The sequence below is a fragment of the Phoca vitulina genome, unplaced genomic scaffold (assembly GCF_004348235.1).
Source record: "Phoca vitulina isolate PV1807 unplaced genomic scaffold, GSC_HSeal_1.0 scaffold9, whole genome shotgun sequence".
Classification (NCBI taxonomy): Eukaryota; Metazoa; Chordata; class Mammalia; order Carnivora; family Phocidae; genus Phoca; species Phoca vitulina.
Window position 1 is genome coordinate 50,869,773 of NW_022589712.1, and position 19,328 is coordinate 50,889,100.

At 37.3% G+C, this 19,328-nt stretch overlaps 1 protein-coding gene across 1 annotated transcript in view; it reads left to right on the forward strand.

The window, feature by feature from the left end:
- The window catches only part of AK9 (adenylate kinase 9), a 127,168-nt gene that overhangs the window by 51,849 nt on the left and 55,991 nt on the right, over positions 1–19,328 (forward strand). Inside the window, exons 15-18 of the mRNA XM_032408265.1 lie at positions 5,146–5,302; positions 6,135–6,249; positions 8,017–8,090; positions 11,023–11,181. Of these exons, the coding sequence (XP_032264156.1) occupies positions 5,146–5,302; positions 6,135–6,249; positions 8,017–8,090; positions 11,023–11,181 (505 nt within the window). The remainder of the gene's footprint in view (positions 1–5,145; positions 5,303–6,134; positions 6,250–8,016; positions 8,091–11,022; positions 11,182–19,328) is intronic.

Genomic DNA, 19,328 nt, shown 5'->3' on the forward strand with positions numbered 1-19,328 from the left:
AAGAGATAGGCTCCTTTATGTCATTTGTTCATTTTTAATAGTTTTTCTTTGTTTTCATTTGCAGTTCTTTATGTGTTCTGAATATGAGTCCTTTGTTAGATGTATTGCAACTATCTTTACAAATATATTCTATTCTGAATAATAGGAGTTAATTTGAATGAAGTCCAATTGATTAACTTTTTCTTTCATAGTTAGTGCTTCTTATGCCCTGTTTCAGAAATCTTTGGCTGTCCAAGTTCAGGAAGATATATATTCTCCTAGGTTTTCTTCTGTAAATTTTGCTTAGCCTTTCATATTTAGAGCTAAAATCGATTTTGAATTAATTTTGTGTATACAAAAAATATATCCAAATGGCCAATAAGCATATGAAAATGTACTCAACATCATTAATTATCAGAAAACTACAAATTAAAACCACAACATGAGGAAGGGGATGAAGAGATACAAACTTACAGTTATGAAAGAAGTCAAGGGGATAAAAAATACAGCATAGGGAATGTAGTCAGTAATATTATAATGAGTTTGTATGGTGATAGAACAGATGGTAACTACATTTATCATGGTGAGCATTTTGTAATGTATTTAATTGTAGAAGCACTATGTTGTACACCTGAAACTAATATAATATTGTATATCAATGATACTTCAATAACAAATAATTATAATACATACATACATACATACTCTTACAGTTGTGTACCAGCACCATTTATTGAAAAGACCAACCTTTCCCCACTATGATTTAGTGGCTATATCTGTGTGGTCTATTTCTGGATACTCCATTCTGTTCCATGGACCTATTTGTCTATCTGCACTCCACTACTACACATATTAACTACTGTAGCTTTTTACTAAATCTTGAAATCTGGAAGGCGGAATCCTTCAACAGCTTGTTTGTCCTGTCACTGCCTCCTTCCCTGTGTCATAAGTTGTTTCGTTCTGCTTGCTTTTTCAAGAGTATCTTGGCTATTATAGGTCCTTTTTACTTCCACATAAATTTTAGAATCATCAACTTTCACACACATGCAAACACACACACACACACACACCTGCTGGAGTTTTGATTGGGTTGTATTGTATCTATAAATAAATTTGATGGAAACTACCATCTTCACAATATTGGGTCTTCTAATCCATGAGCATAGAATAGCCTTACTTTATCTTGGTCTTTAATTTCTCCCAGTGTTGTTTTGTAGTTTTCAGTGGAGAGGTCTTCAGTGTCTCTCATTAGATTTATTTTTAGGTATTTGATGTATTTTGATCCTATTTTAGATATTGTTGTGGTCCTATTTTGGTTTCCAATTGTTGTTTCTGTAATTGTTTTTTTATCCTGTTTTTCTATTGTGCCTCCCACTAAATTTCATTTTCTGATCTAAAGCTCATAGCCCATATGCAGAACAGGTATGAATGATGCACTTGGGTCCAATGTATGATCCTGTCCAGGAAAAGTGAATAGGTTTTATTTCATTTGCAAACTGGAGAGTTAGGCATGGCTCCCTGGAGTCATGGGTTAAGGAAGATTCTGAAACACGTCTGTATCTCAGCTCCTTTTAGAATCTTTAGAATTACAGTTTAACAATATTTTGCAGCCTTAAAAATACAGAAATAATGATGTGTCATTTCTACCAAAGAGAAAGAAGAGTCACTGCTTTGCAATGGAGAATGCACATTTTTCACACTAAATCATTTGCACTTTTACCTGGTTTCTGCCTTGATGAGCTACAGAGCACACAATACAAGCAGAGGCTGGGGGACACTGGGAACTTCTTCCTGCTCCTATTTGCTTGTGTTAACTGAAGCTGTTACCTAGACTTATGCCAGAGTTATTTGCCCCGTACCTCACAGAAAAATGTCAAGGGGACAACATCAAGGAAAGTGAGGCTTTTGTGTCTAACCTGCCACTGTACGTTTTCTAGCCCATGACCTATCCAGCTGTGCATCGTAACCACGGCCTATTTCTCTAGTCACTGCAGCCTTCCCCGTGTGATACGTCATTTTTGCTCTGCTTCCCTCATCACATGGTTTTTTCTCAAAAACATCTCCATTTCTGCCCTTGTATCTGTGTTCTTCACATGGTCATTATATTTTTCTATGCCCCCCCCCCCCCGCTACGTCTCTCTGTGTTATGTACCTTCCCTGATTCTCCCAGTCTCTTCTCTTAATCGCTCTCTCCCTAGGTATGTTTTTTCAGTGATAAGTATTTGGATATACAAGTGATAAACACATCTTTGTGTGTATATCTATAATCACATATATATATTCACAAGTAGTAAAATTAAGAGTAAACATGAAATAGCATAGAATAAGGGAATGCAGAAATAGTATGTTTAAATGAAGGGGAAAAAATTTTATTAAGTTAAAAATCACAAAGGGATAGAAGGATGAATAGTGCATGAAAATGTTATACCATTTTTCTAAATATTGCTTTCTCCCACTCACCCCTCCCCTGAGGATGTCCAAAGAGAATGCAACTTTATTTTCAACTGGTCAGACATCTGAGAGCCCACTTCCATGGCTCTGGTGCCGGCCAGGCCAGACACAGACCATACACAAATGCTTCCCCGGGCCCCCTCCCTACCACTTGCCCCACAAGGCTCAGAGTCCTGCCACGCCTCCTGCTGGGCCATACACTCTGTACTTCTTTCGGATATGAAATCTTAAGGAAGGTTCCCTCTTCTCTCCACAATGATCTCAACTGGGGAATCTCCCTCAATAGATTCCTACACCAAAGCTGTTTTGCTGATACGTCTAAAACCTGTATCCTCAGGCACCCAAGTCCTCACCCCCTGAAACTTTCCTCCCCTCAGCATTGAAATGTCCAGGCGTGAGTGCCTTGTGCACTTGCCCCCTACCTGGTGTCAGCGATCTATTTCCCTGAGGCAGTGGATGTGCCCATAATGCTTCACTTCTCCCTTCCCTCTGAGTCACTTGAGATAAAGTCAGAAAGACAACTTCCACATTTGGACCTGCACAAACACAGTGGAAAAACTTTAAGCAAAAGCTCAATAGAGAGGCTACTTAATAATGATTCTCTCTATGAAAAAAACCATGAAAATCATAATTTTAGGACAAAGGTCAAAAAATATTTATAATAAATATGACCTATTAATTCCTTAATACAAAGATTTCTTACAAATCAAGGAAAATGGAATACCCTAATATAAAAGCAGGAAAAAGATACAGATTGTTTCATCAAAGAAGAAATGCAAATGGTTAATTGAAAATTTTAATGTTCAAATTTCGAGAAAATTATGAAACTTAAAACAGTGAGATATAAATTCTTACCTATCAAATTGCCAAAGATTTTTAAAAATGTGTAACAATCCATACCAGTGAGGCTATAATGAGATGGTCACATAGGAGAAGTGAAAATTGATACAGATGTTTTGGAAACAATGTGGCAATGTGTGTGAAAGACCTTTAAAATGTTCATACCTTTATGAACCTAAAAACACATCTTCTAGGAATCTAACCTAAAAAAATATATAACATTTGGGCATAGATTTGCATATACAGATGTTCATCACAGTGTTATATTAAAATTATAAATTATGTAAATGTTTAAGAGTGAGAGAATGATTAAACAAATTAAGATCTATTCATTTGATAAAATACTATGAAGGCATTAATTTTTTCAAAAAAATTTGAATGAGATGGAGAAATTACAAATTATATCTCAATGTTGCTTTCATTTTCATATCTTTGAAACTGGACAGTAAGATTTTCGTTAACCATTTATATTTTTTCAGTTTTATTGAATTGTATTTGCCATATAGCATTGTATTAGTTTAAGGTGTATAACATAATGATATGATATATGTATATATTGTGAAATGTTTACCACAATAATTTTCGTTAACACCCATCACTTCACACATTTAGTTTTGTGTATGTGTGATCGGAATTTCTAAGATCTACTCTCTTAGCAACTTCCAAATATACAATATAATATTGTTAACTGTAGTCAAACCATGCTGAATATTACGCCCCCGGGACCTATTTATAACTATAAATTTGTACCTTTTGACCACCTTCACCCATTCTCCCCAGCCCCACCCCTGCCTCTGGCAACCACCAATCTGTTCTCTGTTTCTAGGAGTTCGGTTTTTTTAGGTTCTACATATAAGTGAGATTATATAGTATTTGTCTTTCTCTGACTTATTTCATTTATATTTCTTTTTTACAGCTTTCTCTTTTTTCCCTTAATTCTGTTAAGCATTTCAAAGTGCTTAAAAAAAATTTTTAGAAGACTCTTCAATCTGAAACTAATGATACACTATATGTTAACTAATTGAATTTAAATAAAATAGTTAAAAGTTAAAAAGAATTTTTTAAAAAGGACCTTTCATTCAGATGGAAATTCATAAAGTAGGTAATCTTATATTCTGCAGAGGCCAGTGAATTATACCCTTTCTTGTGACATCTCTTCCCCTTTGACTTCAAATATCCTGTGATTACCTGATGACACACAAACTTGAACCGCTCAGAGTTGGTGTATTCACAGGTCCACATTACTAATTTCCATACTTGCACTGAAGCTGTAGCTACTGCTCTGCCCGAGGGAGTTTGGGGACAAAGTTTAGCAGAACTCCCTAAGCACCTGCAAGGTTTATTTTGACCCAGTTCCTTCCTACTGCTTTTAGTAACCGTATCAGTACCTTCTCAGCTCTCACACTGAGGAATGAAAAGTAAAAGGGAAGTGAAGAGTGTTGTCACGAAAACAGGCAAGCTGGACTGGGTCCTTGCTACTCAAAGAGGGGTCCATGGACCACTGTCACCTAGGAGCATGTTCGAAATGCACACTCCTGGGCCCAAGACCTCCTAAATCAGGATCTGAATTTTGTAATACAGAATAACAGATAGCAAAAATGTACTGTTATATTTATTTAATAAAGGCTTTTGCTTCCCATTCTTAATTTTAAACACTTAGATAGCTTTATTGCTTTAAAATTGTCTCTTTTATTTTTATTTTATTTATTTTATTTTTTAAATTAAGTGTCTCTTTTAAAATTAAGTGACTTTTTTTTTCTTTCGAGTCAGAAGAATTCAAAAGATAATTGGTTGGGGTCTGCAAAAACGATATATCAAAGTAGTATCCTTGACTTCTCTGGCTGTGATGATAATATCAGTTGTCCTTTTTCACAGGTAGTTGAAGAAAACACGAATAGGTTTTCTGGTGCCCCAAAGTATGGAGGATGGATACTGGACAACTGCCCTGTTATGAAAGAACTGTGGATAGTCTTAGTCGAGAAAGGAATTATACCTGATTTAGTAATCTATTTATCAGATACAGAAAACAATGGTTAGTAAATATTTATCATGTAAATCTGAAAGTGAAGATTTTATTGCTGATAATATGTTTAGTTAAAATACAAAATGGAAAACTCTTCCCTCTCCCTAGTTACAAATATCACCCCAGCAATCCCTTCACAACCTAGAGGTACACAGAATGAGGCATCCACTCACCAAGTAGATGGGCGGGAATGGTGTGCTGGATCATTGGATGTTCCATCAGGCCCTTACAATTATTCTTTGGAGCTGAGAATTTAACACCCCATTCTCAACCAGCACTCTAACTTCTAAATGAAAAATATATAAGGCTGAGAGTAAAGACTATATATTAGTCCTTAACACCTCAAATGGGAAATATTAAAGACATAAAGATAGCAGAACTAAATTTTAATTATTCTGTCACTTTGAAAAAAGCTGTAATAATCAAAACAGTATGGTACTGGCATAAAAACAGACACCTAGGCCAATGGAACAGACTAGAGAGCCGAGAAATATACCCATACATATATGGTCAAATAATCTTTGACATAGGAGCCAAGAATATTCTGTCATCTTGCCTTGTAAGGAAATATATTTGAAAAGAGAGTTTCCAGGGGGAAAATATGATACACCACCTCTTTTCATGTTTTAGTTATTTCTACCATGCCGATATATACCTCTTAGAAAGGATTTCAGACAGTCTCGATATTTTAAAGAACCTGGACTCTATTTAGATAAATGCTTAAAGGGAAATATATTTGGATATAGGCAGGAACAATTTTTTGTCATTAATTTCTAAACTGTTTCTCACTATATTTTATAGAGCTTCAAAATTAATGTTATTCTCTTTATCTGTATTTCAGGGAAATATTTACTTAATAGACTGTATTTAGAGAATAAGACTGAAGTTGACTCTAAGATTTTAGAAAGATTATTAGATGAACTGCAGAAGAAAAAAAAGGAGGAAGAAGCAGTAAGGTAAAATATGTCTGGCATAATAAAACAAGTTAATGAATCTTTTATAGCTATTACATATCTACTTACAAGTTACATTTATGAAATGTCTTTAATATCAAAACAGTGGTCTACTAAGTAGATCCAATTCTAACTAAATTCTAAGAAAAACAGTAGGCTTACAAATATTTTCGGAGTGTCTAAAGTACTGAGTTGTGGATGTTTTCATGGCCCGAAATCAGACTTATTCTAGAACAAGCGTCTGCTCTCAAAAGACACTGAAAAAAAATGAGCACAGGTAAGATTATTTTTTTTACCATATTTATCTGTGACTTAAATAATTTTACTGACCAGTACCCACAAATTGAAAAAATAATACGATAAAAAGTAAATGAAAGGGGCGCCTGGGTGGCTCAGTTGGTTAAGCTTCTGACTATTGGTTTCAGCTCAGGTCATGATCTCAGGTCATGAGAGCCTCCCTCACCCCCCACCCTCACCCCGTGTCATGGAGCCCCGCCTTGGGCTCTGCACTCAGCAGGGAGTCTGTTTGAAATTCTCTCACAGGCCCTCCCTCTGCCCCTCCACCACCCCACCCCCCCGCTCACAGTGCACTCTCTCTCTCTCTCTCAAATAAATAAAATCTTTAAAAAAAATGGCTTTAATTATTGTTTTCCTGACATATCTCCATAAGTGTAGTAATGTCTTTTGAAGACAATAGAAGTAACTAGATTTTCACAGGATGGGGAAAGGATGCAAAGAACACTGAATATGGAGAATGACAGACATGTAAAATAGTCAGGAAAACTGCCCCAGAGTGGGTAGCTGATATGAATGAGCTCTACTTAACTCATCCCCTGTTGAATACTTGATACAGTTTTTTGATATTATTTTTAAAAGATACAATCAACATTCTTATACATGTTTCTTCGTGCAGTAGTATGCCAGCTCCCGAGAGCTAAATTCCTAGATATAGAATTTCTATGTCAGAGGTATACACATTTTAATTTTTAATAAATATTGCCTTTCTCCATCACTTTACTAGTTTTCCTTATACCTATCTTCATCATTAAGGCAGGCTTAGTGTTTCAATCCTAATGAAAAATAGATTCCCTCCAGACATTTAAGTTTCCATATTTCAAGTCTCTTCAAATTTCATTATTACAATGTTGAAAAGAAAAGAAGTCAGGAAATAATTTTTTCTGATTAAAAGATAATTATCTATTTATTCAGTATAGAAAAGTTTTTAATGCAAAAAAATAATAAGTAAAAGTAAAAACTCTCATAATGCCAGCATCCAGAGATAATTCCTATTAACAGTTTTGATTAGCATCCTTCTAGGCTTTTGATCATCATTTATATAAACTTTAAGTACAAAATTAAAATTGTGTTATACATAGTCTTATATTACACTTTTTTTTGTCACTTAACATATTTTGTGAACATTTCTGACTTATTCAGAAGGGAAAATGGTACTTCTCCCATTTACCTTTTCAGCTTAGAGTTGGACAATCTTTTATTAATTTTGACAGATTTCCTAATTAATAGCCAAAATTTTTTAAAGTGTAACATTGCAACTTTTCTTAACCAAAAAAAAGGAAAAAAACAAACCAACCCTGAAATTAAGTGGCTTCAATATGAGCAAATTAAACATTTACATTGTAAAGTTAAAGAGTATAATGAACATTACACACAATTTACCCAATTTTTTACCACTATAGGCCTCAAATCCTAGAATACTGTAAGATGTCTGAATTTCCAAAGATGATTAAATTTTGGACCTTTTCCTTTCAGAAAAGCTGCTGAAGAAGCATTGAGAATAGAAGAAGACCAAAGGCTATTGGAAGCTATAAGCGAGAAAGCAAAAGGCAAACACAGATTTATATCATTAATAATGTGTCATTTAATTTTGTTTTGTTACTGCCGGCAACTGCAGTATTTCAAGTGAATTACAGACAGCATGACCGTATTTCCCAGTTTGCCCATGAGAGTCTAGGTTTATGCTATGCCTATGGTACTGAAATATTTATTTGACCCACTTTCACTCTCAGTGTTCCAATTTGGGTAATAAATTGTGTGGTCACTAGAGCAATGGAGTCATAGGAAAAGACCTCCGACACAAATACCTACGCATGCTCCCTCTGCGGGTCCACAGCAGGAAGCTCAGCAGCTTGTCTTAAAATGCTGCCCTTGTCATGTAGGACACATGGATGTTGGAATTACTTCTAGTAGAAGGATCCTGCAGAAGTTGAGAAAACAGCCAATCTCCTGCTATACCCATTGTCTTTGAACTTAAATTTTCATCTCCATTATACAAGAACTTACTCCAACAGTTTCTTTTAAGACTGAAGTTCTTAACCTGGAGTTCATGGATAAAATTCAGAGGTCTGTGAACTTGAATGGGAAAATAATTACGACTTTATTTTCACTAAACTTTACCTGAAATTTAGTATTTCCTTCACTTAGTAATTAATATAGGCAACAAGCCATAATAGTATCAGCAGTATCTTGACTTTGTTACCAATAGAAACTAAGATATTTTCATGTCACATTATAGTTTTATATATCCTCTTTATGCTAAATCACGATTCCAAAATGATGGTAGTTATTAGACCGGCTGCTAGTTCTTGTTATTTAATGCATTAGTAAAGATGCATGAATTTCCTATGGCACAAAATTTATTTTGATATCTTCATAACTGTATTTCAATATAATTGGTTTCTTACGTATTTTATTTTATGGGTTTGAAAGCATTATTCTAAGGAGGGTCCGTAAGTTTCACCAGACTGCCAAAAGGGTCCATGAAACAAAAGAGTGAAAAGTATCTATTTCAGTTTTCCTTTGTTGGCAGCAAGCCACCCCAAAACTGTAAAACAACTATCATTTTTATTCTGTACACTTTTCTGTGCGTCAGGACTTAACACAGGGCTTATCTCTGCTCCTTGAGGAGCTCAGTTCAGGCTTTGAGTGGACACCTTGGAAGTCGATCCTCCAGCCCCAGGCAAGCCTTCAGAGACTTCAACCCTGAAGGACATCTTCATTGACTTCATGAGAGACCAAGAGCCAGAACCACCAATTAAGCTACTCCCAAATTCCTGACCCCAGAAACTGCAAGGATGATATGTGATTATTGTTGCTTTAATCACTAAATTTTGGAGTAATTTATTATGAAGCAATAGATAACTAATATAACACATACTTGGTAAAAATCACAGATAGTATAAGGATCTTAGAACACTTTTCAGTCCATTCATAACTTTTCTGGTACACAGGTTATCCATTAGAATTCTAGAAAAAGTATTAGAACTTTTTACACTTCTCTGCGTCATTATATAAACTCTTCCCTAATATGGATAAGAATTCAAAATCAATAATTTACATGTATGCATATTGGAAGTTTGTTTTTTACTATGAGAGATACATTGTGAGTTTTTGCTGTACAGCATATAATTTCATCCCAAACCCTAGTAGGATTCAGCAAATGCTGTTTCTTCCTTGTGTGTATCACCATAAATTCCTCTATATGACACAAAAGAGCCATATACTAAGAAACCACATGCACTGTAGTCCTGATACAGACCCAGACCTATAAGAACACTTTTGTTTTTTTTAGGTATGTTTTGCTTTTCTTCTTTTTTTTTCAATAATTTTTTATTATTTATTTGAGAGAGAGACAGAGAGCACAAGGCGGGAGGGGCAGAGGAGAGGGGGAAGCAGGCTCCCCACTGAGCATGGAGCCCGACATAGGGCTCCATCCCAGGACCCTGGGATCACGACCTGAGACGCTTAACAGCCTGAGCTACCCAGGTGCCCCAAGAACACTTTAAGTTGCTTTGCTCTGGGTGCTTAATCATCCAGATTCAGATCAAAATTCGGATGCCAAAGGTATCTCATACGAGATAGTCTTGGAAGGTACTCACTGGGGGGAGAAATTTCCGCAGGAGTCCAGAAAACAGGCTCATTTTTTTTTTTTTCATATCATGTGCACAGAAATATCTTGTTTTTCAACTTAATGAATATATTAAAAGGAATTGGGAGATGGGTTTTCTGACACCATTTACCCCATCTTCTTCCTGAAAGACTTCCATGCAACTACATAAAGCTTGGAATTGTGCTTTTAAAATTTACATTTGACATATTGATTCCATTATTTGTAATTAGGTATAAGAAAATCCATCATTATACATTAAATCTAGCCTTGTACTGCTCAATGAAAATATAATGCAAGCTGCCTATGTAACTGTAAATTTTCTAGTAGCTACATAAAAAGTAAAAAGAAACAGGTGAAATTAATTATATTTATTTAATATACTATGTCCAAAATATTATTTTAACAATCAGTGCAAAAATTACTGAAAATATTTCACATTCAGTTTTTCAAACTAAGTCTTTGAAATCCATTTTGTATTTTATACTTGCAGCACATTTCAATTTGGATTAGCCACATTTCAAGTGTTCCAATAGCCATACGTGGCTAATGGCTCCGTGTCAGACAGTGTAGTTCTATCCCTATCCTTACTGAATGGACTTTGGGCTAGTTCCAGTTTTTTACTGTTAAAACCCTTAGGCTGCTGCTCCCACAGCATTCTGAGCACATGCACTACACACTGCCGCTACGTTTGAATAGATGAAATATGTAGACAAAATATCTGTCTCCCTCATCAAACCCCATGCTCCAGGAGGGCAGGGCCATTCCTTATTCTTTGTTTTGGCCTCAGCACCAATCAGACTATCTGGCACCCAATTAAATATTTGTTGACCTAAACTGAATAATAATTTATTTCTCCTCATTTTTTCTAGAAGTAGAAGAGGCTGAACCGGAGGCTGAAGAGGAGATTGAAGGTGAGGAGCCTGAAGTTCAGGAAGGGTCTGAGGCCCTGGAGGTAGCTGAGGACACCAAGGGATCCTTACCTGAGGAGTCTGAAGCACGTGAGGTCCCTGAAACAGAACCTGAATCAGGTTAGACTCTATTGAGAGCCATGTCCTTCATTCTACTCCTGTCTATTGGGTGTGTCTGTGTGTGCACATGCATGTATTTGTCTTTTCTACATTAATAAAATGGAAGCAGGTGAAGAATGGTGACATGAGCTCCCAGGGAGCAGCCATTTAGTCCAAATCACATGGTTTGTGGTGTGGTAGGAAAGCCAAATCTTCTCTGCCCTGGTACCGGCAGTCAGGAGCAGGGTCAGTCATGTAATCTGTGAGTCACATGGTTCAAAAAGCAGGAAAAAGTGCTTTCTTTTTTTTTTTTAAAGATTTTATTTATTTGAGAGAGAGAGAATGAGAGAGAAAGAACACATGAGAGGGGATAGGGTCAGAGGGCGAAGCAGACTCCCTGCCAAGCAGGGAGCCCGATGCGGGACTCGATCCAGGGACTCCAGGATCATGACCTGAGCCGAAGGCAGTCGCTTAACCAACTGAGCCACCCAGGCGCCCCAGGAAAAAGTGCTTTTAAACATACTAAAATGTAAAGCTTTTTCTTTTCTTCCATGGCCTCTCTCTCAGCTTTTCATGGTGCTTTTTGTTTGCTAATTAATCTCATTCTAAGTAGACAAAAATTTTAAATTTTATTCATTGGCATGAATTTTACTGTTTATCTTTATGTTGTACAAAGCTATTTTTAAATGCAAATATAAGAACATTTAACTCATATGCTCTAATATCACCAAAATTACAGTTTGTATTTTGCAGCTTGGACATAAATTGCATTTCATTCTTTTTTTTTTCTTTTTTGAGAGAGAGAGAGGGAGCACAGGAGTGGGGAAGGGAGGGGCAGAGGGACAAGGAGAGAGAATCTTAAGCAGGCTCCACGCTTAAGCAGAGCCTGACACAGGGCTCCATCTCACAGCCCTGAGATCATGACCTGAATCAAAACCAAGAATTGGCCACTTAAGCAACTGAGCTACCCAGGCTCCCATTATATGCATTTCATCCTTAACAGAATACCAAGTCAGTTTCATGCACAAAACTAACTGAGCTTTTTATTTCACTTCTTAATATGCACATATGTTCTATCGACACTCTCTAACTTTAGCTTACTAATGATTAAGGAAAGACTGAAAGAAAGGGAACCCTGGGTTGCCCTATCTTTTCCTTTCCTTCTATGTCATCGTTTTCAGCCCAAGTGTTTAGCTAATACAGGAAAGTAACATGAGTAAGAAAGGTTCCTTGGTTATTCATGTCTCTGAATGTTATCACCTTCTTTCAGCATCTGAAGCAAGTTCTAGTTTAAAGGGAAAGTGTGGTCTCTCAGAGCTGCTCCCCTCCCCCCACCAGTTGGTCACACTTACATCTCTCATACGTGGTCCCCTGGAATTCTATGGTAATGACAGGGCATCAGGAATGTTCATGAGAACGTGAGGGCAAGGAATGGCAAACACAGACTGTGCATATCTCTGCTCACATGCCCTCTCTTTTGTCCCTTTGGAGCCCCTTTGGATTTTGCTTACAAAACAGTTCAAAGGTAAAATTACTAAAAATTTCAAAATGACAGCCAGAGAGCATTAATCTAAGTGTGAAACCATTCTAAGCAAAAGACCCTGTGCAAGTGCACAGGTCCCACACTCATTAAGCCAGCTCTACTTCAGAGGTCCAGTTTGGTGGACTAGTGCAGGGCAAGAAGGAGTCTATGGGCAATGAAAGTCACTCTTAGGACCAGAGAGGATCTTAAAGCAGCAAGATGGGGGACCCCACTGTGGTGGCAATGAGGCACATAAATACTTTCAAGCTTGGTTAGTATTAGATTAGAAACTAATCCTACAAACTAATGGTCTTCAGATACCTGCAGCTAGATGTCACTCTGGAGCAATTAAGGGCTGGGAACCTGCTATTAGCTGGTAAAAGGACCAGGACTAAGACGAATTTTTACAACGAGAAATCTCAAGTTCAACAAAGATCATTTTTACTACAAGGTTGACATTAGCTTTATGGGACAATAAGTATAAAATCAGATCCCTTGCGCCAGACAGGGGAGTTAGCAGGATGAAACACGCAATTTCCTTTTAAGAGTCCCACACCTCTATTGACTTGAGCTCCTACCCAGAAACTTCATTGTTTTTTATTGTTTGTTTTGTTTTTTATTTAAAATCAATTAATTAACATATAGTGTATTATTAGTTTCAGAGGTAGAGTTTAGTGATTCATCAATTGCATATCACACCCAGTGCTCATTACATCATATGTCCTCCTTAATGTACATCACCCAGTTACTCCATCCCCCAGCCCCCTCCCCTCCAGCAACCCTCAGTTTGTTTCCTATAGTTAAGAGTCTCTTATGGTTTGTCTCCCTCTCTGATTTCATCTTATTTTATTTTTCCCTCCCTTCCCCTATGTTCATCTGTTTTGTTTCTTAAATTCCACATATAAGTGAGATCATACGATATTTGTCTTTCTTTGATTGACTTATTTTGCTTAGCATAATACCCTCTAGCTTAATTCACGTTGTTATAAATGGTAATATTTCATTTTTTTTGATGGCTGAGTCATATTCCATTGTATATACATATACCACATCTTCTTTATCCATTCATCTGTCGATGGCCATCTGGGCTTCTTCCATAGTTTGGCTATTGTGGACATTGCTGCTATAAACATCAGGGTGCATGTACCCCTTCAAATCACTATGTTTGTATCCTTTGGATAAATACCTAGTAGTGCAATTGCTGGGATGTAAGGTAGCTCTACTTTTAACTTTTTGAGGAACCTCCATACTGTTTTCCAGAGTGGCTGCACCAGCTTGCATTCCCACCAACAGTGTAGGAGGGTTCCCCTTTCTCCGCATCCTCGCCAACATCTGTCGTTTCCTGACTTATTTTTAGCCATTCTGATTGGTGTGACCAGAAACTTAATTGTTTTTTTCAGTACCTAATCAATTTCACTGATAACAATTATTCCACCCACCTACATTTTGTAAGAAGAGAGGCCATAAAATACCAAAAGAAATAAAAGAAAATGACATCCATTAAATATGACATGTCAAACATATCCCCATAATTCCAATATCCACAATATCTCACAATTAGTATTTACTAATGTAACAGGTCTAGGGGACAATTTAGTTTTGTTGCTTTTAATCTGATTATTTCCCCCCAGGGAACCTAGTTTGGATGTTTTAAAGCCAGCATCCTACTCTAGTTAGGGTCAATTCTAGCCCAATGCTAGACACTATAGACATGACTGGACTTCTCCAGGGCAGGTTCGCTTCTGTAAAATGGGTCTGTTTTGGCCATATTGAACGATATTCTGTTTCACAGAAGGGCTTGCATCTGGTTTAGCCAGTGATTACTTCTTCTAGTCAAGGGTCTCTTTTTCCACAAAGTCTTCTCTTCTAAATTACTTAAGGGGGCAATTTTTTTTTTTCACTTAAAACTGCCCTGTCTAATCACAAAAAGACAAATACCATATGATTCCACTTATATGAAGTACTTAGAGTAGTCAAAATCATAAAGTTAGAAAGTAGAATAGTGGTTGCCAGGGGCTTGAGGGGTGGGGAGAATGGGGAGTTATTATTTAATGAGTACAGAATTTCTGTTTTACCAGGTGAAAAAAGTTATGGGCTGAAAGGTTGTGACGGTTGCACCGCAATGTGGATGTATTGGATACCACTGAACTGTATACCTAAAATGGTTAAGAGGGTAAATTTTATGGTATATGAATTTGCCACAATGAAAAAAAAAGAAAAGAAAAAACTGTTCTAACATAAATCCATTACTTTTGGAATTTTTAAACTTTATCCAGAGTAATGATGGCTGCCAAAGATATGTCCACATCCTAATTTCTAGAACCTGCAGATGTTACCTCATTTGGAAGAAAGGTCTTTGTAGATGTGACTAAATATCTTGAGATGGGGAGATCATCCAGGATTATCCAGGTGGGCCCAAAATGCCATCACAATTGTCTGTATACAAGGGAAGTAGAGGGGCTTAGACTCGCACTCAGAGCAGAAAGCCATGTGAAGATGGAGGCAGACGTTGCCATGATGCAGCCTCAAGCTAAGGAATGACGGCACCCAGAGAAGCTTGAACAGGCGAGAAGTGATTCTCGTCTAACACGGCAGAGGTGGCACAGCCCTGCCAACACCTTAATTTCTGACTTCTGGCCTTCATAATTGTGAGAGAATACATTTCTATTGGTTTATTTTATTTACCAAGTTTGTGGCAATATTTTGGCAGTCCCAGGAAAATAGCCAGAACAGGATTTTTATGCCTCATGCTAGAGAACAGATCTTTTCCTCTGTCATGGGCCACAAGGTAATCATTACCTCTGTCAACACTCAGGAAGATTGAAGCTTCATCTCAAACCTGTTGTCACTCTAGCCTTCTTAGAATGGAATGACATATGTATTGCTTAGAATCAGCGCTTTAAAGGTCATTACCTTCAGATGCATTCAGAGGCTAGTTAATCACCTTGATCATTCCCAAATTGTTCTTTATGTACTAGTTAGGTATAGGCAAATTACATGGAACTTGCAAGAAGCTGAGCTTAGAGTAACCATTGGCTCTCATCACAATGCTTTATTCCAAGCACTTCACGGTCCTGTAATAGAGCTGGCTATTAATAAACATTAGGAAATATATCCTTTTAGCAAATATTTATTGAATTCCTTCTAAGTGCCAGGCAAAACAACAGGTGCTGCCCTAGGTACAAGAAACTCAGCAATGATCAAGATAGTCAAGGTCCCTATCTTCAAGAGTTGTCATTCGATGGTGAAGAATAAGAATAAACAAGTAAATAACTAAAATCATTTATGATAGTGTTAAGTGCTATGGATAAAATATATGAAGACACTAAAGTGAGCCTGGGATCTAGTAGGTGCTCAATAAATGTTTGTTGAATGAATGAGCAAGGTGGAGACCAGTGGGGTGGTTTGGAAGAGGCAAGACTAAACATTATGGCCAAGGAAGAGTGTCGTCTGAGAAGATGATCCTTGAGGCAAGGCAGAAAGACTGAAAAGGATCTGTGCAAAGATCTTTCCCCTGCAAAGGCTCAGAGGTGGGCACAATTCCATGGGCAAGGAAGAAATGGAGTGTGACCAGAGCACAGTGAGCAAGAGGGAAGGGGAAGATGAGATTGGACAGCGAGGCAAAGGCCAGAGGCTTAGGGAGTTTGAAGCTTTCTCTAAGTGCAGGTAATCGATATGATCTCATTAATATTTCTTAAATTTCACTTTGGCTGCTATATGACACCTTCTGTCATTGTTCTACACCTCAGGCTCTTCATTAAACAGGGTTAGGAATAGTTACCAAACATTGTTTTTATAGGGATAGAAACATTTTATTTAAAGCACCTAGCACGCTGTCTGGCAAGTAGTTGTTGCTTCAGCAGCATTATCACCAGGCCAGCAGTCAGCCTTATATAACTTCAAAAAAGGCCAGAGCTCAGGATTCCTACCCCTAAATAAGGCTAAAACTCAATCTTAACATTCTCAAAATCAATAGTTACATTCCCTCCCCTGATATCAGAAGGAAAGGAACCAACATTTTGGGCGTATACCAGTCAGGATAAATTCCTGGAGCTGGAGATGGGGTCACCCTCCTCAGCCATGCAGGGAAGGGTAAACACTAGAACAAAAGCATAGCTCTGCCAGGAAGAAGAAGACTGAGTTACCAACAGTGTCTGCATAGGATGTATGATATAAAGTCCCCTTCATTGCTCCCTTACTAAATTTTCACTAAATTCCACATTGCTCTCCAATGCTTGTTTTCAATTAGACTGTTGGGGAATGTGTTCGTTTCCTAGGGTTGCCATTAACAAATTACCATAAACTTAGTGGCTTCAAACCGCAGAAATTTATTCTCTCACAGTTCTGAAGGCTGGAAGTCCAAAATCAAGATATGAATGTGGTCTCTCTCTCAAAATATCTTATTTACTGTACTCACCCTTCTTGTGATGCTGTAAGATGATAAAATGCCAACATGATGAGATGAAGTGACGTGAGTGATGTATGTATTGTGACGTAACCATTAGGCTACTGTTGACCTTCTGACATCTTGTCATCTGCTTCTGGACTGTGGCTGACTGCGGTTAACTGAAACCACAGAAAGCAGAATTGTGGGTGAGGGGACTCCTGTATGTACAGTAAATGATCTGCATCAAAATCACCTAAGTTTCTGACGGCCAACAGACACATGAAAAGATGCTCAACATCACTCATCATCAGGAACATACAAATCAAAACCACAATGAGATACCACCTCACATCTGTCAGAATGACTAAAATCAAACAACACAAGAAATAACAAACATTGGCAAGGATGTGGAGAAAAACCCTCATACACTGTTGGTAGGAATGCAAACTGGTGCAGCCACCGTGGAAAACAGTATGGAGGTTCCTCAAAAAGTTAGCAATAGAACTACCTTATGATCCAGTAATCACACTACTCGGTATTTACCAAAAAATACAAAAACACTAATTTGAAAAGATACATGCACCCCTATGTTTATTGCAGCATTATTTACAATAATCAGGTTATGGAAGCAGCTGATAGATGAATGGATAAAGAACATGTGATACACACACACACACACACACACACACACTGGAATATTATTCAGCCACTAAAAAAAAAGAATGAAATTTTGCCATTTGGATCCAGAGGGTATAATGCTTAACAGAATAAGCCAGTCAAAGACAAATACCATATGATCTCACTTGTATGTGGAATTTAAAAAACAAAACAAATGAACAAAGGAGAAAAAAAAGAGAGGACAGGCTCTTCACTAGAGAGAGTAACTGATGGTTACCAGAGGACAAGTGGGCAGGGGGATGGGGGAAATAGGTGAAGGGGATAAAGAGCACAATTATCTTGATGAGCACTTAGTAATGTATGGAATTGTTGAATCACCATATTGTTCACCTCAAATTAATATGACACTGTGTTAACTACACTGGAATTTAAATAAATATAAATTTTTTAAAAAGAATCACTTAGGGGCGCCTGGGTGGCTCAGTCTGTTAAGCATCTGACTTCAGGTCATGATCCAGAGGTCCCAGGATCAAGCCCCATGTTGGGCTCCTCGATCAGGAGGGAGTCTGCTTGTCCCTCTCTCTCTGCCCCTCCCCCTGCTGTGTGCTCCCCCTCTCCCTCTCTCTCTCTCAAATAAATAAAACCTTTAAAAAAATCACCTATGTTTCTTATTTGGAAGGCTCCTGAGCCACCCAAGTTCTGGTTCAGTAAGTCTAGGATGGAGTTTGGGAACCTACATCTTAACGAACACATCAGGTGATTCTTATACTTGCTGACAGTTGAGAACTGTCATAGGAAAAAAAATTAAGGCTGAAAAAAAGTTTTATAAATGGTCACCTTAAGTCATAGAAAAAGCTCGGTATTGTACTCACAAAAAATTTGACCCTGAGAACATAAACTCAAGGATGACTCAGCTGCACAGTGTATCCACAGGTACCAATAAATTGATAGAAAATAGATGAATAGAATAAAGAAATAGACGAATAGAAAATAGAAAAGAGACAACTTGAAATTTGGAAAATGTCCATCAGACAGTGATCTTTGTTCTGATATAATTGATATTGAATTGTGTGTTTAAAAATCATTCAGGGCAGCTCAGTCTCTTAAGCATCCTACCTCTGATTTCGGTTCTGGTCATGATCTCAGTGTCGTGGGATGGAGCCACACGTTGCGCTCTGAGCCCAGCATGGAGTCTGCTTGAGATTCTCTCTCCCCCTCCCTCTCCTCTGCCCATCCACCCCTGCTCAGACTCGCATGCACTCTCTCTCTCTTTCCCTAAAATAAATACATTAAATCTTTTAAAAAATAAATAAATAAAAATCATTCAGATATCCAGTCAAGTCTGATAAGTTAATTATAGGAAATGTAGAATTCATACAAACAGAAAGATGGGAGAAAATGAACATAGTTCTGCCAGCAAAGGGCAATAAATATTTAATATTCTGACATATATCCTTTCAGTTTTTCTAAGCATGGTATTTTGTTTTGTTTTGACTTGGCTGGATTCAAGCCTAAGAGAGTTTTTCTCTGGGACACTTCTTAAGTCTTACCACAGATTTATTCTTGTAGATTATGACTGTTCATATTGAAATTGTTGATAAACTTCCTCCAGATAGTTTTATAAGAGCCACAACTCCTCCA